Consider the following 26446-nt stretch of genomic DNA (forward strand, 5'->3'; position numbering starts at 1 on the left):
AAGGCATTATTTGCACGAATTCATTTTATTTCAATTAATGCTGCATGCATGGTGAAGACTGGCTTGAAAGTTAAAAGGGATCCAATGTGGCGTGCAGTGACAGCCTGGCCAGCCGTTCCTTGTCAACCATTTGATTGGGAGTGCTTGTTGGAGTGCTTAAGCCACTTACTGAGCGCCCATTTTCGATCGCGGGACTGCGCTACGTCATTGAGTGAATCATTCACTCACTGTGGACGCTTTTGCCACGCCAAATCATTCAGAGTGAGTGGTTTGTTCTCAGTCACCCTGAGCGAGTGGTTCATACTCCATCACCCTGAGCAAGTTGTTCTTGCTCTGTCACCCTGAGCGAGTGGTTGGTGCTCCATCACCTTGAGCGAGTGGTTCGTGCTCCTTCACCATGAGCGAGTGGTTGGTGCTCCATCACCTTGAGCGAATGGTTCATGCTCCGTTTCCCTGAGCGAATGGTTCATGCTCCGTTTCCCTGAGCGAATGGTTCATGCTCCGTTTCCCTGAGCGAATGGTTCATGCTCTGTTACCCTGAGCGAGTGGTTCATGCTCCGTTTCCCTGAGCGAATGGTTCATGCTCCGTTATCCTCAGTGAGTGGTTCGTGCTCCGTTATTCATTCTGAGCAAGTTGTTGTGAAATAACACCCAATTTCCAAGCCGTTTGACGTATTAAAGCGTTTTCTCTTTTCCGGAGCCAAATTTTTTTTCCAACTCGTCACACAATGCTGTTTCTAAAGAATAATGTTTGTGAACATATATATTAAATGTCCATCCATATAAATGCAATGTTGTTTTTCGGTGAAAGCTATTCAAGGTTTTTGGGTTTTATACAGTAATTACTGCAGTCGGGAATCACACCGACTCCAACCTGCCGATTCCCAGAAAATTGCCGATGTTGGCCAAGCACGTGTGTGTGTGTGTGTGTGTGTGTGTGTGTGTGTGTGTGTGTGTGTGTGTGTGTGTGTGTGTGTGTGTGTGTGTGTGTGTGTTTGTGTGTGTATGTGTTGTTTAGAAAGCATAACATATTTTCTCTGCTAACTTCCCTCCCCCACCCTCTCCTCTCTTTTTGTCCCATCCTTTCTCTACCTCCTCTCACTGCAGTGCAGCACCCTCCTCCCATACCTCTCTCACTCTCCCCTACTCACTCTCTCTGTCTGTAGGCATATCCGGACGGTGGTTACGTCTGAACGGTGTTTGTCTACAGATGTGTACAGGCAGTGTTTGTCTTCGGATGTGTCCGAGCAGTGTTTGTGTCTGGATGGTTGGCTCCGGATGCATCTGGCAGGTTTTATCTCTGGACGTGTCTGGGCGGTGTTTGTCTCTCGGCCATGTTTATTGTATTGTTGCGAATTCGCGCCCGCCGGCGTGCGAGCGGCCACGTAACTCGAATCGCGGCACGTCGCCCACCGGACGGACAATTCTGTCGTGACCCTCTCGGACTAACGCCGGGAACTAGTCACGGGTGGGCCTTTCGGCCTCACCACGATCGTGCCAATCGGCCACCCGCGTGGTATAGGGTTGTTTGTCAAATTCGACCTACCTAAGTACCCACACGGAGGGTAGACCGGGCGATCGCACCTCGCCGCAGGTCGACTCCGGACACGGGCCACTTAAGCGACCCGTTCCGTACTATCGGGATAACCGAGCGGTGTTAACGTCGGCCTCGACGGTTCCGATTAATTATCGGGCGTATTAAGCCCACTACCAACCCTTTACGTGAAGCAAGATGGGGATTCAATTAAAGAAAAGACGAAGCGAAACGGGAAAAACAGTTCAACATGAGGCACATTTATTCCGCGGCACACGGAAAGCACACATATACAATTACAACAATTATGCACCAAAAGCAATTGCAACAAAAGAAACACAACAATGCAGATCTACTACCGACTACGCGAGCACACGGCAACACTTACACAGTTTTACTTTACAGACGGCGCCGACAACACATATACTCAAAAAGCAAAAGAAAAGGGCCACCCTCAACGACAAGGGGACAGACCTGTGGGCCGCGAGACCGGGTGGAGCCTACCCGTATTGCGATGAGCCGCAAACGTGGCGGTGGTGCCCCGACTCCGCGCTCCTTCGCGGCTTTCCTTGGCACTGCTTGGATTGGGGTGGGAACGGGGCCCCCTTTTCGCACTATCTCAGCGTGGGGGGTGGGGAAGGGGGGGAATTGTTGATGCTCTGGGGAAAGAGGATAGCTGGCTTGCTTGGGTCCCGCGACGAGCAACTCCACTGCGACCTTGACCGCGCTCCCGGCTTCCCCTCTCTGCAGCTCCCCGACAGACTCCGAACCCCGACAGACTCCGACCTCCGACAGACTAACTCTCCTCCAGACCGGACTTGACTGCTGCTGCCACACTCTGCCGCTGCCACACTTCTCCAACTCGCCTTGACTCTTCTCCAACTCCCTTGACCGAAAAACTCTCCCGCTGCCACACTTCTCCAACTCGCCCGAGCCCAAAACTGACTAAATTCGCCCCGCGCTCGGCGCTTTATAGTGGTGTAGGAGATCCCATATGTAAATTTCTGTATCAGAACGAGCTCGGGGGTGGAGCCACGCTCGCCCATTGGATGGAGAAAAAGGTGCGTGAATCTCCCCTGATCCTCGAATTTGCATATATCGATTCTACTCCGACACGCCTGGAGGCGGGGCCAAATCGCCCCGCGCTTGCTGATTGGATGGATCAGAAGTGGGCGTGTATCATTCCTGATCCGAATTCTCCTCGGAAAGGCCTTACTTTGTACCCGCGGCTCGGCACGCGCCCTGTACGAGTCCAGGACAGCCTGACGCTCGGTGCCCACAAGTGGTGCGGGAATGGCCGCAGAAGGAGAGGTGAAGGTGGTGGAGGGTCTAAAGTGGTGGTCCCTGGCCATGGTGATGCTTGGAATGGCGGTGATGCGATGGTTGCGGGATGGTGTGCTGTGAAGGTAAAGGTCGTGGCTGTTGGCGTTGTTGTGAAGCGGCGTTGCGGTTGGTGGTTGTTGTGTGATGGTGGTTGAGACGTGGTTGGTTCAAAATAAAGATAGAACAGAAAAACGGCTATCTTAAAGAGTCGCAGCCCGAATGAATCACATTTATTCCCTCTAAACAACGGGTTCGGGGCTAACTACACATGTACTTACAGAGATATCTCACCTATGGGACCTGAATGGTGGTTTGCGAATTTCCTCAACCGCAACAGTATGATTGGTAGAAAATTGATTTCAAACATTATTTTGTTTGCATCTTCACTGCTATTCTATGCAGAATTTGGCAGCAACGTTCCGCTCCTGACTGATAAAGGGGATTGCAAAACTCGGTCCGGTCACATGTCTTTAAGTATGTCAAAACGTCTGACTTCGTCACTTTCTTCAAAAATCTTCTCCAAACCCACCAGTCAGAATGCTACCAAATTTGAGCTACACCATTAGGCCAGGGTATGGATGTTAAATTACAGAGGTCATGCCGATCACTTGACTGAAAGTGTGTCAATATGGCAGACTTCATAAATTTTTGGGAAAATCATGCAAATTCCTTCAAAATCTTCCTCTCCAGACCCACCAATCAGAATGCTACGAAATTTGGGTTCCAATGTTCAGATTCGCTTCGGGTCCAGTGGTTCTATTTTTTTTTTATCATTAAACTGTTTGTTCAACCTCTAGGGTGGAGGTGTTTCTCTTGTCTCCACCATCTAGTACTAGTTAATTAGAACACCAGACAGGTTTTGGAAAAACTTCCATCTCCCATGCGTGGCTTTTAATTTGTCCAATCACACTTGCACAGGGTTGGTGAATGAGGGTTCACCCCATGAACATGATAGTATAAAAAGCACAGATGTTAAAACTTGTATGTAATAATACATATTGTATATGCATAAATTTGAATCAGAAGTTGTAGTTATCAGGTAATATTGTTGTGGGCTGGGGTTCTATGACGATAAACGACCATCAGGGGGAGCAGTAGAGCCGTCTCCCACCGAACACCCGGAATTTAGGTCGTGACTTCCGGACAACTCCGAAAGGTCAAGGGTCATTTAAAGGACCGTGGTCGCCAATATTTCGATGGCGTGAGGTCGGGTCCCCTTGCCTAATTCCAATTTACCCAAGTACTCACGCCGTCTAGCTCCCGGGGAAACCACACCCTCGGCCGACTGTGTTCGAATCGAGTCGCATGTACTGACTCGGGTCCGGCGTACCGAGCGGGAGTTACCAGAGCCGCACCGGTCCAAATGACAACTTACGGCACATGGCCTCTCTAATTCTCATTACGCACCATGCTGAGTCAATGAAAGAAAGTGACAGACAACGGGCTGGTACATTGAACAATTGGGGGGGGGGGTTATTTATCAGGGGGGCAGGAGAGCACAAAGAGCAGAGTTATCCCAATATGCAGGAAAATGTACAATGAACAAAAACACCACAATTTCTACTTACAGACTGGCACCACACACACACCCAAAGAAATGGTGGCCGCAGCCTTTATTTGGCCCTTCAGCTCGGGGAAGGAAGGTGAGCTGAGGGCAGGAACCTACGCTTGCACCTGTCTGCCTCGTGCGGTCTGGTTGAGACGAGCTGGTTCGGGGGGGGTGGGGGATGGGGGGTGGAACTCGAACCCACACCTCCGTCGCCGCACCAAGCACCAGGGACCAGGAATGATGCAACGGACGCCAGCCAGCACGAGACCGGACCAGACGAGATGAGCAACCGCGGGTAGATGAGAACGCCAGCAGGCAAGGCGAGAATGCGAGCAGGCAACAAGGCTTCTTCTCCTTCGAGCAAAGGCAAGCCAAATGAGAGCAACATGCTTATTAGTAATTCCACTGGTGGTGCTCCGGGCAAGCTTCATGTAATGATTAATCTGCACCTGCTTCTTCTCTCTCTTGACGGCAGCTCGCCACCTTCTCTTCTCCTTCCCCTCCTCCGTGGGTTGAGGGAACCGCTCTGAGGAACTCGCCTCCGGATTGGACGAGGGGTTGTCGGGCGACTCGTTGTGATGCTGGCCTCATTGGTCGGGCCGAACACTCCATCTGGCTAAGGCGGAGCCAGCCCTGAGGTGATGAGCGAAGAAGATTTGTTTGGTGTTGTGCGGCTTCAAGATGTAAAAAAAAAAACTAACCATAAAGAAACCTCACAGCGCACACATGTAATTCCCATTATACAGGACGGGACCCTGACTATAAACACATACTTATCGAAATAACTGAACTGTGAGAACTGCTGTCTGTTTGTGTGAAAATGGCTTCCAGATTCGTAATAATATAAAGGTGTGTTTTTTGTCTGCGAAGGCTTATCGCTCTTGTGAGAACTTTTACGGTCTGTGCCAGTTTGATGTCGACATGTGCGGCTTCTTGACTATTGATCAGTGTAGTATCTTTTTCAGAGAATGTTCTTTTTGGTGGAAAGATCCCCCGTGGAGAGAACAAGTCCATCCATCCATCCATTGGGACCATACTCTGTGCAGAGTGTTGATGCTGCCGAAGCAGTCTCCTTGGCTATTGGACACAATCCTGGATGGTTCGCCACTCCGACACAGTATACCAGCAAGCAGGTAATCATTTTTGCTGACCTTGGAAGGATACCAGGCAGAGTCAACCCCACCTGGTATTAATTCAATGGCCAAGTGGGATTTAAACTTCAGACCCTGGGATCCCAAGCCCACAACCCTAACCATTAAGCCAACACCAGGCAGAATCAATGGACAGGTGTTTCTGGGGCTCGGTCAAACCCAAAAAACAAAAAACAAAAAAAAAATCAATAATGGTGCATTCTCATTTATCCTAAATGTAGACTGCACCGAAGGGTGTCATTTTACTACAATTCACCTTCTCGAAATTCGAGAACAATCACTTGGATCTGACAGAGGTCACCTATCCCACTGACTGTTTCTTTGTTCCACTGTTATCGGCCTCCAGCCTGAAGTGAAGTGTCCTGTGGATCTCTTTGCAAAAAAATCCAAAAGGGTTTGCCTTGGTGCCTTTCAGCTTTCCTGAGCACGCTGTGAAGCCCTGTTCTAAACTATATGGCTCAATCTTCCACGTGACTGGAGACCACCATTTGGTCACATGATGGGTGTTTCTCCAACTATGACACCTGGTAGGCCAAGTGCCATTTTTGTCTCTCTATCCAATGTCTGGTAAAAACATCAAGGAAATTGACTTGATGGACTTTTATCCTTTATCCTGAGTGCCTGTTTCGACACAACAAGGCATGGTGTGAATCTAAATTAAATATGGTGGCATGATCATCCTGAAATATCCCATTCACATCCAGATACTGAAACAACATTATGATGTGCCAGACTTGCATTAACTGAGGAATTTGATTCCTTTCGGCACGAGTTTGATTAATTTCAGTTGAATAATTGTTGATTTTATTTATTTATTTATTTTCATATCTCACGAGCAAATCTACCCATTACTTTGCTGACGGATTTCATCAAAATACAACATGTTGTGTACTTCATAAGCATTCTGTTGTATTCACTCTATAATTTACCTGAGGTCATCTTCGATCTGCTTGGAAGTCAGCTCACAACGCCTTCATCAACCATCATTTATGCTTACATATGGTGTGAGCAAAAATCACTTCTGCTTTGCCACGAAGCTCAGTGTTGGATGCTTTGGTTTGAACATCTGCTTAAAATGAGTGAAATGAACCATTTTGAAAATTTTGAATTATTTTCACTTTGATTTAAACATCACCATGATGTTGTTTAAACTTTCTTGATACAGTTGGTACCGTAGAAGAAAAAGATGATTTGTGATCCCAGCTCCCTCCGGGGTCACTTCACGATACACACTTAAATAGAGAGAATTGGGGTCTTCCCCCCACTACTCCCTGAACCCCCTCCCCCAAATATGCTACCGAGACAGAAACCATACTTGGGGTACCGTGAGGCAACATGCAAAATTTTGCTGCATTTGGTTCAGTAGTTTATTAGTTTTTGAAGCACATATCCACAACCAAACACGAATTGAGCTTTGCATATTAGATGCCGTGCCAGTCATCGAAAGAGCTTCACTATTTCAGCTCTCTGGTGCTTGAAGTGTTTTTAATGGATTATTCTTGTGATACAGAGTCGAGGCTCATGGAGGAGCTGGAACACAGTTTGCATGGAGTAGGACATAATGGAATAAAAAGAGCAATGGATGGGTTGAGGGGGGCAACAAAAGATCTCGAATTTGAGGAATAAAGGACATGGGGAAGGGCGTGCAGTGGGTGAACAAGCTGGATCGAGCCATAAACTCTTCATCACAGAAGTGGAAGAGAAAACTGGGGAGAAAACGGAATTTAAACTAAAAATGAAGAGAGTGAAGGAATGGGGATGAAACCGGGTCACCTGAAACTCAGAAAGAGGTGGATGTGAGGAGGGTTAATGAGTTTAGAAAACATCATGGGTTTGGATGGGGGACCTGAGATGGTGGTAAAGAGATGTTTTAATAAGCAATGATAAAAGATCGTGAATGAAGGTTAAAGATCATTTATCCCTTGGTATTTGGAGACGACATCAGGCTAATGGTGGCTTTTTCCCACAAATTGACATATTCAGCATGTTCTTTCAATCTTGAAACCTTTGAAGAAGAAAAAAAGTTACAATAATGACATTCAACAAATAGTTTCTTACTCGTTGAACTTCACAATCTTTCTTTTAGTAATGATCATCAAACTAGCAAACCGTCTGGAAGTTAATGAAGACAGGGCTAATTAAAGTGAATTTCATTTGTTTAATACAGTATTTAACAATTTCTGTGACTTTCTACAAACTGTTCTAACTTGTTTGATGATACTTCGTGAGTGTTACACTAACACAATAAAAACATTGCTCAAAGCTCAATTTTCAAACTCAACCCTGATTATGCAACCGTTAAATATAAGACATCAATCAGCCTTCACCCCAATACTTGTTCCCTTGAGTAATGGGAGAGGTAATGTTCGTGCATGCCCAAGTAACACAACCCACCGTCAGTAGCTGTCACTCTGTGGCACCATGTTAGAAGAGTGAAAGATCACGTGTTGCAGAATGTATTTATTTGAAGGATGTATATGTATTTGTCTGTGCATCGAGGACCGATAAATAAAGTCTGATATCAATGATCATTCACCAAGACAATCCATCCATCCATTGGGACCATATGCTGTGCAGAGCGTTGGTGCTGCCAAAGCAGCCTCTTTAACTGTTGGGCACAATCCTGGACGGGTCGCCACTCCGACACAGGATACCAGAAAGCTGGCACTCATTTTTGCTGACCTCGGAAGGATGACAGGCAGAGTCAACCCCAACTGGTATTAATTCGACAGTCTCATGGGATTTGAACTCAAGATCCCAGGATCCCAAGCCAAACAATTAAGCCAGCACCAGGCAAACCAAGACAATAGGAAAACATCATGTGGATAGAATGTATGCCTCAATTTCGTTCATACATTTTCCCGCAGTCCATGATTGCTCGTTCCATACTACTCCAGAATTCAGATCACTACAATGTCATCCATCTGAAGGTTCCCCTTCGGATACATTGTGACTTCAGGAGTTGTAAAAAATGAGTAATCCCAACATTAATTTTGTTTTCAATAAAACAAGTGTGTTGTCCTGTTTCTATGATTATTATTGGCAATGAGTTTGTGCGGGTGAATCAAGAATCCATCCATCAATTGGGACCATACTCAATACAGAGCATTGGTGCTGCTGAAGCAGTCTTCTGGGCTATTGGGCACAATTCTGGACGGGTCACCACTCTGACACAGGATACTTAAATGGCTCAATCATTGCAGCAAGCTGGTACTCATTTTGCTGACCTTGGAAGGATGACAGGCTGAGTCAACCCCAACTGGTATTAATTCAATGAACGATTGGGATTTAAACTTAGGACCCTCGGATCCCAAGACTACAACCCTAAACATGAGGCCAACACCAGGCACAATCAATGGACAGGTGTTTCTGCGGCTCGGTCAGAAGCAAAAAAAATCAATAATACAGTAGTACAATAATACGATAAATGTAGACTGCACCCTAATGGTGTCATCTTACTATAATTCAGCGTCTGTCCGTCTGTCTGTTCCCAGGTATCGCAAAAACGGCTCAACTGATCGCAACCATTATTTGGGTGTGTTATCCTGGGACTCCTTGGAGTAAAATAGGCATAAATATAATAACATGACCACCTTGACGGATCCCGTAGGGAGTGGGTGCTTCCAGTCAGAAACAAATACATCAACAAACATGGAAGTTAAAGTGAGAGTTCCCTTTCAAATGTTGTACAGTCTTCTTCCATCGGGATCAAGATGGCTGTGGATTAATTGTCTTTCATCCATTCACATTTCATTGACACTTTTTGTCCACTTAACGTGTTTCATCCCCTTCCAACTTGTGTACTGTTTCTACAACTGCTGATTGCAAGCTCTTGACTCGGTGACAGCTTAAATCTTCATTAGAACACCCCACTTGAGTTATGAATATTGATATTTCGTCAGACCCTCTTCTGAGGGAGGTGTAGACTTGGGGCTGAGGACTGATTTCAAATTCGGTCAAGATCGATCAGCCAAAATCCAGAGTAGTACAAGTAGTTTGCAAACAAACGACCAAACGCACAGTTGGTATTGTATCTTACGAGAATGTAAGACCTGTCTTTTCCAGAGAAAGTAAATAAAAATTAACTTATACACTTTAAAAATCGTGCGAATGAATTAATGGAATTATTGGAAGGTGATTTTTTTGTGTCCATTTTTAACCTGTATTACAAGTATAGCAACCTGCTTTCTGATACTTTAAAAGGTGGTGCATAACTGGAAATGCTGTTTGATCGGGCGATATCATTATCTGTGAATAAGAAGATGAAGGAGGAAGAGTTTTTGTTTTCATGTATGTTGAAACTGGTCAATCTATCCTCACCTGACTCAACTGTATCATACTGTTTAAAACCGGCTCATCTATCCTCACCTTACTCAACTGCATCACACTGTTTGAAACCAGCCCATATATCCTCACCTTACTCAAGTGCATCACACTGTTTAAAACCAGCCCATCTATCCTTACCTTACTCAACTACATCACACTGTTTAAAACCAGCCCATCTATCCTTACCTTACTCAACTGCATCACACTGTTTAAAACCAGCCCATCTATCCTCACCTTACTCAACTGCATCACACTGTTTGAAACCAGCCCATATATCCTCACCTTACTCAACTGCATCACACTGTTTGAAACCAGCCCATCTATCCTCACCTTACTCAACTGCATCACACTGTTTGAAACCAGCCCATATATCCTTACCTTACTCAACTACATCACACTGCTTAAAACCAGCCCATCTATCCTCACCTTACTCAACCACATCATACTGTTTAAAACCGGCTCATCTATCCTCACCTTACTCAACTGCATCACACTGTTTGAAACCAGCCCATCTATCCTTACCTTACTCAACTACATCACACTGTTTAAAACCAGCCCATCTATCCTCACCTTACTCAACCACATCATACTGTTTAAAACCGGCTCATCTATCATCACCTTACTCAACCACATCATACTGTTTAAAACCGGCCCATCTATCCTCATCTTACTCAACTACATCGCACTGTTTAAAACCGGCCCATCAATCATCACCTTACTCAACTACATCACACTGTTTAAAGCCAGCTCATCTCTCCTCACCTTTCTCAACTATATAATTCTGTTTCAAACTGGCCCATCTTACCTCACCTTACTCAACTATATCAATACTGTTTAAAACTAGCTCATCTGTCCTCATCTTACTCAACGATATCATTCTGTATGAAACCGGTCCATCTATCATCACCTTACTCAATTATATCACACTGTTTAAAACCAGCTCATATATCCTCCCCTGACTCAACTATATCATACTCTTTGAAAGCAGCCCATATATCCTCACTTTCCTCAACTATGTCACACTGTTTCCAGATTGGGCTTGATAAGTGATATCCCTCACAGGATAATTGTTGATCGACGGATGGATGCATGCAAGCAGGAACGGATGCATGCAGACAGTGATGGATGGACGCAGGCACCCTGAGACGAAGCTCTTTCTTTATGGCAGATAAATATTTTCAAGTGTTTGTGTGTTAGTACAGTGGAAAATCGATATAACGCTCACCGGTGGGGTCCAAAGCGACTCGGGCGTTATAAATGATACAGCGCTATACTGATGCAGTGAAAAATATTTTACATTTCATACAAACCAGAGCCAAAACACGTGGACATGTACGTCCGCCATCTTGGATTGTTGGGGTTGATGACGAAGCGGTCAAGTTATTTTCTTTTCTTTTTTTAAAACAAGAAATAAACACAGGAATTGAATGCATATAGAATATATTTTATTTTTTTTATGTACAATCGAACATTACTTACAAAATAAAAAATACAAAATGTACATTATCACATAAATTAGTAAAATATTTTACGCTTCCTTAATCACAAAACGGATATGGAATTTATATCTTGAAGAATTCGGAATTTATTTCTTGAAGAAATCGGTGATCTTGGTTGGTTTCATGGATGCTCTTGAGCGTCTTCGGGTGTCATCCAGAAGGATTTTAACCTGGTGTATCTTCAAACGAAGATTGGGGCATTCCTGCTCATCCAAGGACTCCAACCAACGAAGACCATAAAGGAAAGACTGTTCAGCTTTGGAGTGGAGAGGCTAGGGGAGAGGTTCAACTGGTGCCTTTCTTCTTCCGACTCCTCTAGGGGTTCCTCATCCTCTCCAGTTGACAGCTGTTCTTCTCTGAGCAGTTCTTCAGCCAGGTCTCTTTCTTTTTGATCAACCCAGGCCTGGAGAGCATCAAGAGCTGATGTGCCAGGGGCGAGGTTGAGGGCCGTGATGGCAGACCTGCCCACCTCCTCCTTGGAGAACCCATTGAAATCTTCTTCATTATTAGACTTGGGAGGACCTAGGCCTTTCCTCCAGCAGTTAATGATGGTGTCCTTGGTGACCTTCTCCCAGGCTGGCCCTGCAAACTCCATCGTCTTCTTAACGTCCATGGCCTTGAGGAAGACGGTCATCTCTTTCTGCTCCCTGGCCATAGCTTCACATAATTGATCTTTGTAGAATAGCTTGAAACAGTTGATGACCCCCTGGTCCAAAGCCTGGATCTTGCTGGTGGTGTTCTTGGGCATAAAGGAAGCGAAGATCTTCCCATCCTTGGACTTTAAAATGTCTCCTGATGGATGAGATGGGGCATTGTCAATGAGGTGGATAGCTTTCTCTTTTTGCCCAAGCTTTCTCAGGTGCTTCCGCACAGCAGGCAGAACCTCTGGAAGAACCAGTCCTTGAAACAGGCACCTGTCATCCAAGCCTTCCTGGTGTTGGTGTAAATGCAGGGAAGGAGGGATCTGTTGACATGGTGTAGACACCTGGGGTTTAGTGACTTCCCTATGACCAACGGGGTCATCTTCAGAGACCCTGACCTGTTGGCACAGAGAAGGAGGCTGACTTTGTCCTTTGGCTTCTTGTGTCCAGTCTTTCTTGATGGGTTGTCATCCAGGTCCATAGTTCTGTCTGGAGGGGTCTTGTAATGCAGAACAGTTTCATCTGCATTGAAAACCTGGTCTTCTGTGAAGTTGTTGTCTTTGATTAGTTCATTGAAGACAGAGAGGTAGTTCTTGGCAGATTCAAGGTCTGCAGACTTGGCCTCTCCATGTCGTTGGTTCATGTGGACCCCATGTCGATCCTGCCAGCGTTGCAGCCACCCCCTGGTTAAGCTGTAGTCAGCATCTTTACCTCTCTCTTCCTTGTGAAGATCCTTGTTGATCTTCTTGGCCTGATGAAGGAGGATGGTGCCTGAGATGGGGATGTCAAGCTCTCCAGACTTGCAGAACCAATTGAATAGTTCCTGGTCCAACTCCTGATCCCTCCCAAGCTTGACCCTCTTCCTCTTCATCCCTTCATTGGAGTTGACAGTGATGATGAAGCTCTTGATGTTCTCTTCATCCTTCAACCATCCTCTTCGAGTTAAACCAGCGATGCCTGTATCCTTGCTGATGGTCGCTTTAGTTTCACCATTCCACATCCGTTTAATTATGTGTAGCTTCTCCTCTATGGAATAACACTTCCGCTTCAGCATGGCGGTGCTGAACTGAACAGAGCAAACAAAACGAACAAATTTGAAGATTTCTCGGCTGGAAGGTGATGAAGATGTCGAAGAACTGGTACAGGAGATGTAACGGGAGCTTAGATTTAAGTTGTTGACAACTCTTCTGAAAGGATGTGGGCGGTAGAGCACGTGAACATTAGTTAATCTTGTACAGTACAGTACTGTACTTACGTTGTGTACTGTGTTGTATGGTGTTAGAAGGGAACATGAACGTGAGTTACAGGAGAAAGGGATGCTATGATGATTTGAATTGAATTGATTTTGTTTATCTCAGCTTCGCCATTTATACGGGAAAGGTGCGAGAAGATGACAGCTCGTGAGTATTTTCACACCACATGTCAACTCAACACAGGGCGATGACAGCTTGAATTTTTTTCGCCACTTAGTGCTATTTTGGACTAACTTTGACTCTATTTTCTCACTTTTTTGCCTTTAAACATGAAATAGTAGTATTTTTTGGGGGTCCAAGGTGTATGAGCATTATATCAGTACAAGCGCTATCACGCTTAGCGTTATATCGATTTTCCACTGTATGTTATTCCTTCACAACTGAACCATATCATCTCGAGGACCAACTTTTGGTTGAAGGTAATTCAGAATGTTGGCATGGTTTGAAGCTGCCACATATTGTCATTGAAGTCTGTTTTGAGACCAATATAAAGGGTTTATTGGAATGTCTGGTCAGGCATTACTGCCACCTGCAGACAAAAGGTAACCACTATGAAGTCAATAACTCCATAGCTTTTCTCTGTCATACACATCCCCAAAACACCCCAGGGAAAGCACACCTGGCCAGGCAGTGCCGTGAACCTCCCTCATCAAAACCGTGTGTTTGGTTCAAGCGATAATGACTGAAGTGTTTTTGGACTCGCTGACTGACTGAATGATTTACCAACCGACACTGCTCGATTGCATAAGCTCACCTGACGAAAGTGCAGGTGAACTAAAAACACATGGAGTTACATTTGCAGAACCAATTATTTCAGGAAGCGACATGTCCTGATTTCCTCAATAACCTAATGGGTTTTCCATGCTGGGCCTGGTATTCATGTTAAAAAGTCGGCTGAATAAATTGACTGTAGCCTGCTCTGAATTTCTCTTTTGGAACGATCGTCCCCTCATCCAAAAATAAAAGGCTTGAACCCGTGAAAGGCTTGAAATCTTTTGGATTTGCATTTTGATTCGTTATCATGTGAGATTACATGGGGACAGTGAAACAAAGGAACAGGAATGGATAGAAGTGGAAGTGAAGCGATAGTACAATATGATTTTTCATGTTCTTAAAAATCACCCATGAGTTTTAACCACTTGATCATATATGGATTGAGGAGTTAATAATATCCTGAATATATGGCACAATTAGAAAGGTCCACAAGACTCATTGTGTCTTGGGGCCCTTTCTATTCATTCCTGTGATACCCTTCATCAACCATACTTGCTGCTTGAATATGGATACATTTTGTATCCCAAATATCAGACAATATTCGTGCAGAATTATTCACGGGGTGGTTCAATCTGCAATCAGAGTGGTGCATTTGGAGTAGAATACCCCCTTTTAGTCATTTATTAAGCTGAACATTATGTTGAGTTTCTCATTTCGTAATTAATCAGTTGGCATTTCCTTGTCTGTTACTGTCTGACTCGACACATTAACGTGCCACATGATTATTCAGAGATGTTGAAATATTTAATTTTTATCGTGATAACACCACTTCCTCATCAGAAAGACACACATTGTAGATTGAACCGCCCCATGAATAACTCTGCTTTCTGCCATTGCACCAAATGGGACATCAAGGAAGTCCTTGCTTTCTTGTTTCATCACTCTATGTGCAGTTCCTCCATTATAACATCCCACCAATAACTACCACACTTTACATAATCTAACATGTTCTCCTCATGTCCCTAAGTTGGCATCCTCAGGTGTTATCCAAAAACAAGAAGAGAAAGATGATAAAGCAAAGGTGCAGAAAAAAGAACATTTGCGATAAATGAAGTGGCGTACCGATTTCTGTTTCTTCAAGCCTCTTTCTCATACATTCACTTCAGCTTGTATCACTGAAAACTGCATCAGAATTGAAAAACAATTTAGGCAAGAACTACATGATTAGAATTGCTGCGAGATATGAGCTTCACTCGCATTCTTCCTTTACAAATTAAAAAAATTAGTAGTTTGAATATTTGATGAATGAGCACAATACCAAACTCGGAGTCTGGATGGGAGACAGATGATGGCATGATTTATCCTTACATGTATATCTATCTATCTATCTATCTATCTATCTATCTCTCTCTCTCTCTCTCTCTCTCTCTCTCTCTCTCTCTCTCTCTCTCTCTCTCTCTCTCTCTCTCTTTCTCTCTCTCTCTCTCTTTCTCTCTCTCTCTCTCTCTCTCTCTCTCTCTCTCTCTCTCTCTCTCTCTCTCTCTCTCTCTCTCTCTCTCTCTCCACATAATTCTATCTTCGCTCATGGAGACGATTATCTGACTGAGTCTTAGCAATTGAGTAAATGCATTTTCAGTAAAGCTTTCAATAAACCAATGAAACTAATGCAAAAGTTAACAGTTTTGAGTGTGGAACTATTACATTTTAAAACTTCTATAAACAAGATCAACAAAATGAACCTTACCTCATTACAATCCTGAACGTCATTGGACTTGCTGTGGAGTCAAAATAATCATCAGGACAGCATTCTCAAAGCATCCTCAACAATTGTAATTTCTTCAATCTTCCCAGAAAAATCAAAATGTCATCACTTCTAGTAATTGAACAATAAACTGAAAATAAAACCAACATTTTGCTCAAGGTTATATAACATTAACGATGAGAGAAATTATATCTTTGATGTCCTCTTGAAAATGTAGGGATCTTCAATTCGATGGAGGTCTCAGTTCGTCCATCCTTCGATTGACACATTGTATCTTCCTTCTGCTAAATTATCACTGGATTTGTGATTTTTGATGAAGTGCGATAAATATTTTCAAAACATATTGTTGCGATTGTGGAAAGACCCCGGGGAGTAACTTTCAACACATAAAAGAACCCTTGAGTTTAGATATTTCCGAAGTGATCGTCTTTCGTTCGGTTAGCTATCCACTCGAATCAAGGACAGGGGAATGTGTTGTGATTGCAGTTACAACCCTCCCCATTGTTCTCTTCCTCATTCCCAAACGTTCATTCTCGACTTCAATATTCACACCAAGGACCTGAAGACTCGGACAGGTCCTGCACAGGTTTCGTCCTGCACAGGTTCCAACAGCGCCACACCCCATGATCAGGTGAATCCATGACTCCCCAGGCCCAACCCAGACGTCTATTGACCTCTGGGCTCACAGCCAGCGGAGACATAAATATCACTGCCAAGGTAAGTGAATCTTTCCGTAACCTCAACATCTTCACCACAAATGGGTAAAGACAAGATTACAGTCTCCAAGATGTCATTAAAAGTCTGGATCTCAGTTTTGACCCAGTAAACCCGCAATCCCAGCGGCCCCGATTCCTCATTCAGGACCTTGAGGGCCACCAAAAGGATATCCAGAGTCTCCGCAAAGATGACTGCATCGTCTAAAAAATCAGCATGAGAGATCTGAACACCCACAAATGATGCACTGCAGCTTCATCTCTCAGACATCCTCCCCAGAATCCAGTCCAAACAAGCACTGAAAAGCGTCGGGGCCAGTACACTCCCCGGAAGAACTCCAGTAACAACTGGAAGTAAGTCAAAGATGAAACCACCACATCTCACAGCACTCTCAGTCCCAGAGTATCGTTCAGACATCAGATTGATCAGTTTTTGTGCCACCTCACGAAGACCGAGAATCCAACAGAGGGCATCCCGATTCACTGAATCAAACGCTTTGCAGAGATCAACAAAGGTTGCAAGCAGCGCCTGCCGAAACTGTCATCTGCGTTCAGTGAGGACCCGAAGAACAAGGATACGGTCAATCGTTGACCTCTTTGGTGTAGAGCCTGATTGCTCTGGGAGTTGGGACTGAAGCAGATGTTTTTTTTTTTGTAGCCTTGTTGAGGCTCGTATGAGAGCTAACATGCAACGCACAGCAAGGGAGGCATGAGACAAGAGGGGCGGGAGTGGGAAGGACAAAACAGTGGGGGAACAGAGATGTTGGCGAACCCCTCAATAATTAACTGAGCAAAGACCTTGCCCGGCACTGAGAGCAGCGTCACCCCTCGGTAGTTGCTGCAGTCTTGGCGATCACTCTTCCATTTCCAGAGAGGGACGACAAGGCCCCTCTTCCAGTCATTTGGGATGATGCCTGTGTTCCAAACAGAGCACAGAACTGCATGCAATGACATGAGTACAGCATTTCCACCAGCTCTGAAATGTTCAGCATGGATGCCACAGATTCCAGGAGCTTCACCCCATTTCAACTGGTTCACCGCAGCCTGTGTTTCCACAAACAAAGGTGGATTACAGTTTATTGGAGGGTCAGCAATAGGAATAGTGACACCGCTGATATCCAATTCAACAGCCGGTTGGTCGGCCTGGTACAACCTCTCAAAGTAACCGGCCCAGCAGGCCTTCACGTCTGACTCCTCTGTCAAGAGCCTACCACCCTCTGCTCTAACTGCAGTACACCGAGGGATGGGCTTGGAGGAAAGCAATGCACACATTCCCCTGTAAGCAGGACGAGAATCACTTGACCACAGGTGATGCACTATCCCCTCACAGATTTCTCACACATAGGCATCCCTGTTCAACCTCAGTGCACATACAGTTGTACACCTCACATCCCTTATCAGCTCAGCTCTGCCATTAAAGCCTGGCCCTGTGACTGGTCAATAAAATCCAGTGTCCCTTGAGACAATCTTCTTCGCCCCACGGTGAGTTCCAAGACATCACCAGCAACATCAATCTTTAAGGCACTCCACAACTCTTCAGGATTTCCCAAAGCACGCAGACCCCCCCAAAATCCCCACTCAGCCTGTTCACAAACTATTCAGCTGCAGTCTCATCCTTGAGCTTGCGAATATCCAGCCAGGGCTGGGATGGTTCCATTCTCCCAGATTTAAGCTGTAACTTCAGAGTTGCTACAACAAGCCTTTGGTCGTTATTGAGGAATTGAGCATTCTGATAGACCCTGCAGTTCTGGATCATCCTCCAGGGACCATCAACAAGCACATGGTCAATCTACTTTGCCACATCACCAGCGTTGAAATACCATGTAAAGTGCTGAGCCAATGGGTGCTCAAACCATGAACCAGCCACCCTTTGTCCACGACATCTTGCAAAGTCAAGGAACTTAGTGATGTTCTGGTTCATAATTCCAGATCCATGGGGAACGATGCTTGTCTCGTAACCATCCACATCAGTGCCAGTCGATGCATTGAAATCCCTTAAAAATAGAATAGTATCTTGCCTGGGGCACTGATCAACCACAGACTCGAGCGCGGCATAGAATGCGTCCTTCATCGTGAGATCACTCGCCTCAGTCGGAGCATATACAGAGACTGGGGATACGTCACCCAAGGCGTGACAAATACTCAGTCTCATAATACGCTTGTTGATCGGTGTTACCTCATTTATCATGGGAGTCAGCTTACAGGAAACAGCTGCAGCAACTCATTGGACATGGAAACCATCAGAGCAACCAGACCAATAGCAGGTGTAACCACCCCCCATGATCTCAAAACTATCCTGTCTCCAAACCTTAGAGAGTGCTGCAATACCGATGTTCAAGCACTGGAGCTCAGATGATAACAAAGACAGGTGATCATCCTCTCTTAAGGATAGGATATTCCAGGCACCCACCCAAAGGGACCACCTCAGGTTAACCCAAGGAGACCGCCATCTGGTGGACGACACCTCAGCACCACTCCGGCACACATCACCACAATCTGACCCAAGGAGTTTACCCTATGCTTTTCCGCCTATCAAAGAATGGGGGTCCCAAAGGCTTTGCCCCAATCTTGTCATCTGGCGAGCTGCCCCATGAATGGCAACAACACAGGAGGTACTCCCACAGAGTGGGTTTTCAGTTTTATTTGTGTTTAAGGGTTTTGCAGAATGAAGTATTTTATGGTGGCCGGAGTGCAAATCTTGCCACCAACCTCCGAAAAAGGTAACCCAACTGCAGTAGGGCGTCTGCAGACACAGTTGGACACTAGATATGGATGGCTGTTGGCTAACAAGGAGCTCCTCTGCCCTTTGATTGGTTTTGTTTTTAAATCACGCAGGGTGTCCAAATTCATTCACCCTCCTCATCCGGAAACCTGGTGGGAGGGAGTCCGTTTAGTCACCGACAACTCAACCATGAGACAGGTTTGTACAGGTTTGCATGGTACCTGCAAGCAAGTCACTGATATAATCTGGCCTGACCTGCTTCCTGGTCAAAGGTCAGGAAGCCTGTGAGAGAGGCCACTCCTAACCTGGCCGGCATACTCGCAACAGGATGTACCAACACGTGAAGGATTTTAAATTTTGATCCCATCTTGTGTTGGAGAAGCTCCACTTGAGAATGTGTGCAGAATCTACATGATCCTGCCCACGATTCACAAGAAGAACGAGAATGGGACTTGTTGGAGTGCATACCTCAGCTACCAAGTTTTGTCCGACTCCACACCTTTTGGAAATATTGTGTTGCATAAGAATTGCGTTGCTCAGCCAGTTGGTCACGCAAATAGCTCAGATGGCAGAGCACTAGGACGGGTTGACAAAGAACCTGGGTTTGATTTGCTGTGTAGGCACATAATTTTTCCACATATTTTATGATGTTGGTTCTCACCTGTTCATTTGTAATTAAATCGATAAATACTCAGTTTCTCAAATTTGAGTTTTATTTCTTCTCAATAATTCTGAATTGCAGGTTTAGGTGATCATTAATGTCTTCGTTTTACTCACATCACATTAAACGTGTTCAAAACAACTGATCCCCACCTGAAGAAGCATGGACATGATAAATATCCCAGCTTGAACAAGATAAGAGCAGTCAGCAGGAGCAGGGACAAGACCACTCCAAATGCAATTCCCATATTCTTGATGAGTTGCAGAAGATTGTTCAACGAACATTCTGAAACATATTAAAGAAGAACATCATAATATGATAGTGTCATAATTTACTTTTAAAACATCCATCGACTTGTCTCGTTCCATGTTTTTTTTTTTCATCGTTCCATCGATTTTTTCTAAACATGAATAGTGACATTCATGATCAGATGTCTCTAAACATCCCTATCCTGCACTACTTCCTGAGGTTCTGGCAGAGAGAGCTTGGTTGCAGACTCGACCCCATCCATACAACACATACAAAGTTTGTCCTTCCCTCTTCTTCCCTCACGCACACCCAGCATGGTTGACTTCTTCAGACCTTCAACTTCTGCATGCATGATGTGTCCACCTAATGACAGTTTTTTTTTAACTGTCATACTTTGGGCACTTCATTTAAAACATACTCAATAATGAAAGTTACTTTCTCTCTTAAATCCGATTTTCGCCAGGTGTTGCCTTCCTCGAGGAGTTTTGCTGCCATCGATCTCTAAGCTGTTCCTCTGACCATTAGCCTCCAACATTGCAAACAGCTCAGTCAGTCCACTGTTGATTATAGATTGGCCATCCAAGTGATTCCTCATCTCCTTAAATCTTCCTTACCTTCAACAATTCCCTTCACCACTTCTTTCTAGAAACAGTCATGATGAAGATATGATTAAGATAATGAACCTTTTGTTTCTTGGTGGTATCGAACAAGATTCACATGTGCATAATTGTCCTCAACATTTATCCATTACTGTTTTGATGTGTCCAAGCCATACTGAGGCTCTGTCTGTATTCTCACATCTCAAAAACTTCAACCACCAACCAAAGTGTTGTTCCCAAGTGTCCACGTCTCTGCATCACAGAACAGCATTGCTCATGCATAGCATTTAGCTCTTCTCATTACCCTTGTTTATGCACTCATTTGCCTCGATGTCAACACCTTGCTGATATTTCCTGAAATAACTTATACCTGTCTCTACTCACCTTTGGATTTCTGTGTAACATTCTCCATTATCAATGATCATATGGCCAACATTTCCAAACTTTTCCACTTGTTTCAATCTGTTTCCATCTATTGTGATTCAATTACTGATCTGCAGGTGGTGGACAAAATAGGAAACACCAACAAAATGTCACTTAATAGGTTGTTGGACCACCAAATGTATCCATTGCAGCATGGATACGATGTGGCATGGAGTCAACAAAGGTCTGGAACTGTTCTGCTGGAATGAGGCAAGGTTGTTATTCTTCAACAAGGAAGTCTTCCAATTCACGTCGGTTTGATGGAGGTGGAAACCGCTGTCTTTGGTGCATCCCCAAACAGTCCCACGAAGACTCTATGGAATTGAGGTTCAGCGAGTGGTAGCGCCATGGAACATGGGTAACTTCGTCCTCGTGCTCCTCCCACCTCGTGTCCGAGCCCATGTAATTGGTAAGTATATTTCAAATTGGGTATTTGGGCTCAGATCACAGCTGGAGCAGGTGACATTCACTGCAGGACATGTTCAATCTGATGAGATTTTTTATTGGTCAAGTTTAAACTGTTTGTTAAGGTTATCCTGCCCCTGTTTTGTCATCTTCTGTTCTTGCCCAAGACCATCTTGAGGAAGGTGGAGGATGAAAATGAAAAACGAAAAACTTTTGCATGTAGAATTATTGTACATTATAAATTGTCGGATTGGTGCTTCCCAGGCAGGGTGTTGCATAAATGTGTGTGCCATCCCTCGGATGAACATTAAGTCGGGTCTCCCATCTGCAAGAATTATTTGGCGCACATAAAGATCCCACGAAGTATTTTGATGAAGGGAAGGTGGGTTAACTCAAGCACCCCATAAAATTCCTGTCCGAAGACACAGGTGGCATCATCATCATCAACAGCATCAGCAAAGTGATTCCAGAAATGATGCAACCAGCAGTCACATGCTGCATACAAAGGATTGAAATCCCTTACTGCTTCAGAATCACTGCTCATTTCCACTCATTTATTCCTCTTTTTCCCCACCTGTGGAACCAACCTCCACATTCTTTTCAATCTCATTCTTCCCTCCAGGTCTTCAAGACAGCTGTTCATCACCATCTCAGATCATCCCAAATTTCTTTCCTCATTTTTTCTTTCTTGAGAGTTTGCTTCTGTATTCATCTTATCTATCCCTGAATTCTCCTCGACTAATCCTTACCCCCAACTTTGTTTTCTGTCTCCATATTTTTTTGTACCTCAACCCTGCTGTTGGTGTCCCTCCCCCCTCTCTTTCTGTTGTTCATTTTGTTTTGCTGCATCCTGATCCGTTATGTGTTCTTGCTTTTCCACGAGCCTTGACTCTCAAAACAAATCATAATAATAATAATAATAATAATAATAATAATAATAATAATAAACAACAGCCTACATTCCCAATTCTCCCCCTTCTCCCATTCTCTGTTCACGCTTTTGGTCTTTTCTTACTTTTAGATTTTTTAATTTCGTCCACTCTTCCCTTCCCCTTTCATCAGCCTGTCATAAATAGATGGCCCCTTTTTATTACATCAACTCCATTTCATCACATTTTCGACCAACAAAGAAACAACTCTCCCCGTGAAACAACAACCATCGTGACAGAAATTCCACACGGTGCGAAAGGCCGAGCGAGCTCTCGGGAGCCACCAAATGGTGCAACGAAGCCCCATGTGTGACGCACAATTGGTTGGGTGTGTTGAAGAGTATTAAAAAAAACAACTCTGAACAAAGGGCCACAGGCCCCCAACAGAGAAAGCTCTGTGAAGTCTGTGCGGACACACCAGGCAGCCGTGATGTATCCTGCTAAGATAAATGGCTACACCTCCCCCCAAACAGAGGCCTAGCCCAACATCAAAGCGCAAAGCAATGATGATGTTGCCTGTCCCAAAAGGCAAGTCCAAAGTAGGACAGCAAAGATAAAAACAATGAAATCTGGAATGTTGAGGGGAGGGAAGACATCCTCTCATACAGAACGTACTCTGCATTTGAAGTGTGGGGGATGAGCGGTGGAAGAGATCGATTCATGGCTACAGCACAAACAGATGAGGAAAGGACAAATGAAAATGGGCAGAAGGATGAAGGGGAACAGAGGGAGAGAGTAGAGGAGGAGGAGGATGATGAAGAACAACGTTCTCTGGAAGAGGAGATGGCTCATAAGATAGAGGAGGTGAGAGTGACACCAACTGAAGAAAGACCACGACTAATTTGACTTGTATAACAATAAACGCACAAAAACATCAATCAGCAGAATAAGCAAATCTTTTAAAATATATATTACCAAAATCCCCTCCAACCCCCCCACCCAAAAGAAATAAACATAGGAAATTTTGCATCAGCACTACCAATTCACGAAAAAGTAACACCAAAACACGGCAAGAACAGAACAGGTTCCACAAATAAAACCCAAGTTCCGTCATGGAAGTAAAGACTTGATAGACAGAGGGAGATGCTCAGAAAGGAGACAGTACAATTCCAAAGGGGAAATCACACCCCAAAACGAAAGAGGATAATCCAAAAAATATATAATAAAACAAAGACCTGGAGGTAATGGTTGCTAAAAAATAAATTGAAAATGGAAATGATAGCAAGGAAAATAAATTCAATGGTTTTCCATTGAAATACTCGGGTATTTCCGTCAATTGTCGCCATTTCGGTCTGGGTTACGCACTGCATCTACCGGACGGCCGTCATTGGCTGTCACAGGCACGTGGGGGAGGGGGGACACTGGAGACGTGGTAGACGTGGTAGACACCGGGGACATTTCAAACTCGGTGGTATTGTATATAGCGTACGTGCTGTAATAAAAAAAGACGATGATGAGGCTAACAGCAGGAGAAAACAACACCAGATGTTTTGAAACAACCTGAAAATATTCAACGGTGAACTAGTGAAGCAGAAGCAGAATGTGTCATCCATTCCTAAAAAAGATGAACTTGGACAATTCTGGAAAGGAATTTATGAAGATCGAAAATAAAAATAAGGAGGTGGAATGGATCCGAAACCTGGAGGAGAAGAAGTAACATCTCACGGAAATATCCCCAGTAATAATTGATGCTGAAAAGACGAGACAACAAGATGCAAAGATGGTAAACTTCAAAAGCCCTGGCCCAGATGGGATTCCAAACTTCTGGCTAAAACAATTTGATGCTCTCCATGTTCCCTATGCTCAAGCATTCAATGAACTTCTCCAAGGGGATCAGGAAATGGATGAATGTCTCACAGACGATAACACCTTCCTCATCCCAAAATAAGAAGAAACCCAACTACCTCACAAATACTGGCCAGTAACATAAAGCTTTGAACAGGAATCATCACAGAAACAATGTACCACCACCGAATACAACAAGGATGCCAAGAGGCAGAACAGAAGTGATGCAAGAGAGGATGTTACAGAATAGACCACTTTTTTTTTGTATACCTTGTAGAGGCTCGTATGAGAGCGAACACACAATGTACAGCGAGGGGGGCATGAGACAAGAGGGGCGGGAGTGGGAAGGACAAAACAGTGGGGAAGAGAGACATTAGGAGATCTGTGGATGGGAGAGGGATGGGTGGGGAACATGGGGAATACAAGATGGATATTTCAGGGACTTTCAGGAAGGAAAGCAGGGAATTTGAAGGAGATGGGTTTGGGGTGGATTAACGGGGGTAGAAGAGATTGAGGATTTGGATGGGGGACGATAAGAGGCGGTGGTGAACAGCTGTTTTGAAGGCCTGGAGGGAAGGATGGGGTTGAAGGGAGTGTGGGAGTTTATTCCAAAGGCAGGAAAAAAAGAGGAATGAAAGAGTGAAGGTGAGCAGTGATTCGTGACTTTGGTAGTTTTACCAGAAAGGGGCTGTTGGTGGACCTTGAGCACCCCACGGAAATATGGTGGGGACAAATCGAAAATAGAGCATGTGGGGGGAGGGGGGGTGGGGAGAGACCGGAGAGGAGGCAATGGAAGACAGAAAGACCATCGACCTGCATGCGATGAGCAATTGAGAGGCACAAAGACTCAGCCTCATCGAAGGAGATGTGAATGATCCAAAATGCCTTTGTTTCCACAGTGTGAAGCCGAGAAAGATTGGAGGCAGGAGCACCAGTCCAGAGGGGGACAGCAGTACTCCATCAGGCTGTGGATGAAAGCTTTGCATGTCGTCAGGAGCTCAGGTGGGCCGAGGAAGGATATTGCACGATGGAGGTTTCCCAGTTGGTGACTGGCTTTGGAGGCCAGGTTGGAAATGTGGCCTTCCGAGGAAAGATCATGGCAGATAGTGAGACCCAGAAGCTTGAAAGAAAGGACTTCTTCCAGAGGATTGTTGAAAAGTCGATGGGGGAGGGGGGGTGGTCCAGACGGTCCTTTTGGAGAGACATCGTGAGAATGTGAGATTTGTCAGGATTGAAAGACATGTTCCACATGTTGGACCAGCTTATGATTTTATCCATAACTGCAAAGAGCGAAGAAGCTGCTGATTGCCGGTGTGAGGGATGACAGATGGTACGGCAGAGGGTGGAGTATTGTTATGTTGGCATACAGCAACACCAACAACTAAAATGTTAGTATTGCTGAATGCCAACATTTTAAGTATCCTTTATACTGATACCAAAAATGTTGGTATTCAGCAATGGGAACATCGTGAAACAATAAGTCACCTCATTAATGAGCAAGAACACAGATACACCTCAACAACCAATAAAATAATGTCCAAAGAAACCAGAAAGGAGACACATCTGCTTTACATGGATGATTTAAAACTCTGCACCGAACGACGAAAAGTTGACCGAACAAAAATTATTGAAATGGTACTCCAAATGGAATTTGACCGAGATAAATGTGCCAAGTACATATTCTTGCAAGGTAGACCAACTAAAACGGACAACATAAAAATGGACCTAGAAACAACAATGCAGGAGCAAGACAACAAAGCATCTTACAAATACCTCGGAGGAGAAGAGGGCCACCAAATATATCATGAAAAAATGTCCAAACGAATTACCAAAGAACACCTGCATAGAACGAGGCTAATGCTGAAAACATACTTCTACCAAAGGACCAAAATCAAAGCCATAAAACTAGCAGTATCAGTGTCCAATACAGCTGTGAAATAGTAAACTGACCACAAGTGGAAATCAGAAAACTCGATATCAGAACAAGGAAACTCCTCTATCCACAAAATGTTTGACAAAAATCAATGCATCCCAAAAATGTACCTGCCAAGGAAAGGAGGAGGTGGCGGCCTGATGGACCTGAAGTGCACAGAGCGACTATTGAAGGATTTGCAGAGTACGTGAAATGTTCAACAAACTACTGACAACAATTTGTACACAAGTATGAACACCACAAGCCAGAAAAGGTATCTCTCTCTCACCTTGCAA

The 26446-nt window shown here is 44.5% G+C and overlaps 2 protein-coding genes across 3 annotated transcripts in view; both read right to left on the bottom strand.

The window, feature by feature from the left end:
• The window catches only part of LOC147029018 (nectin-3-like), a 427027-nt gene that overhangs the window by 248720 nt on the left and 151861 nt on the right, over window positions 1–26446 (bottom strand). The gene's annotated exons all lie outside the window — the stretch shown is intronic.
• Window positions 6901–26446, bottom strand: part of LOC147029022 (uncharacterized) — a 76119-nt gene continuing 56573 nt past the window's right edge. Inside the window, exons 4-7 of the mRNA XM_085876175.1 lie at window positions 20001–20133; window positions 15735–15765; window positions 15113–15172; window positions 6901–7562 (exon numbers count right to left, since the gene is read on the bottom strand). Coding sequence (XP_085732301.1) covers window positions 15140–15172; window positions 15735–15765; window positions 20001–20133 — 197 coding nt within the window. The 3' untranslated portion in view covers window positions 6901–7562; window positions 15113–15139. The remainder of the gene's footprint in view (window positions 7563–15112; window positions 15173–15734; window positions 15766–20000; window positions 20134–26446) is intronic.

Source organism: Eptatretus burgeri, chromosome 4, assembly GCF_056783735.1.
Source record: "Eptatretus burgeri isolate ZD-2024b chromosome 4, Ebu_testis_v1, whole genome shotgun sequence".
NCBI classification, from domain to species: Eukaryota; Metazoa; Chordata; class Myxini; order Myxiniformes; family Myxinidae; genus Eptatretus; species Eptatretus burgeri.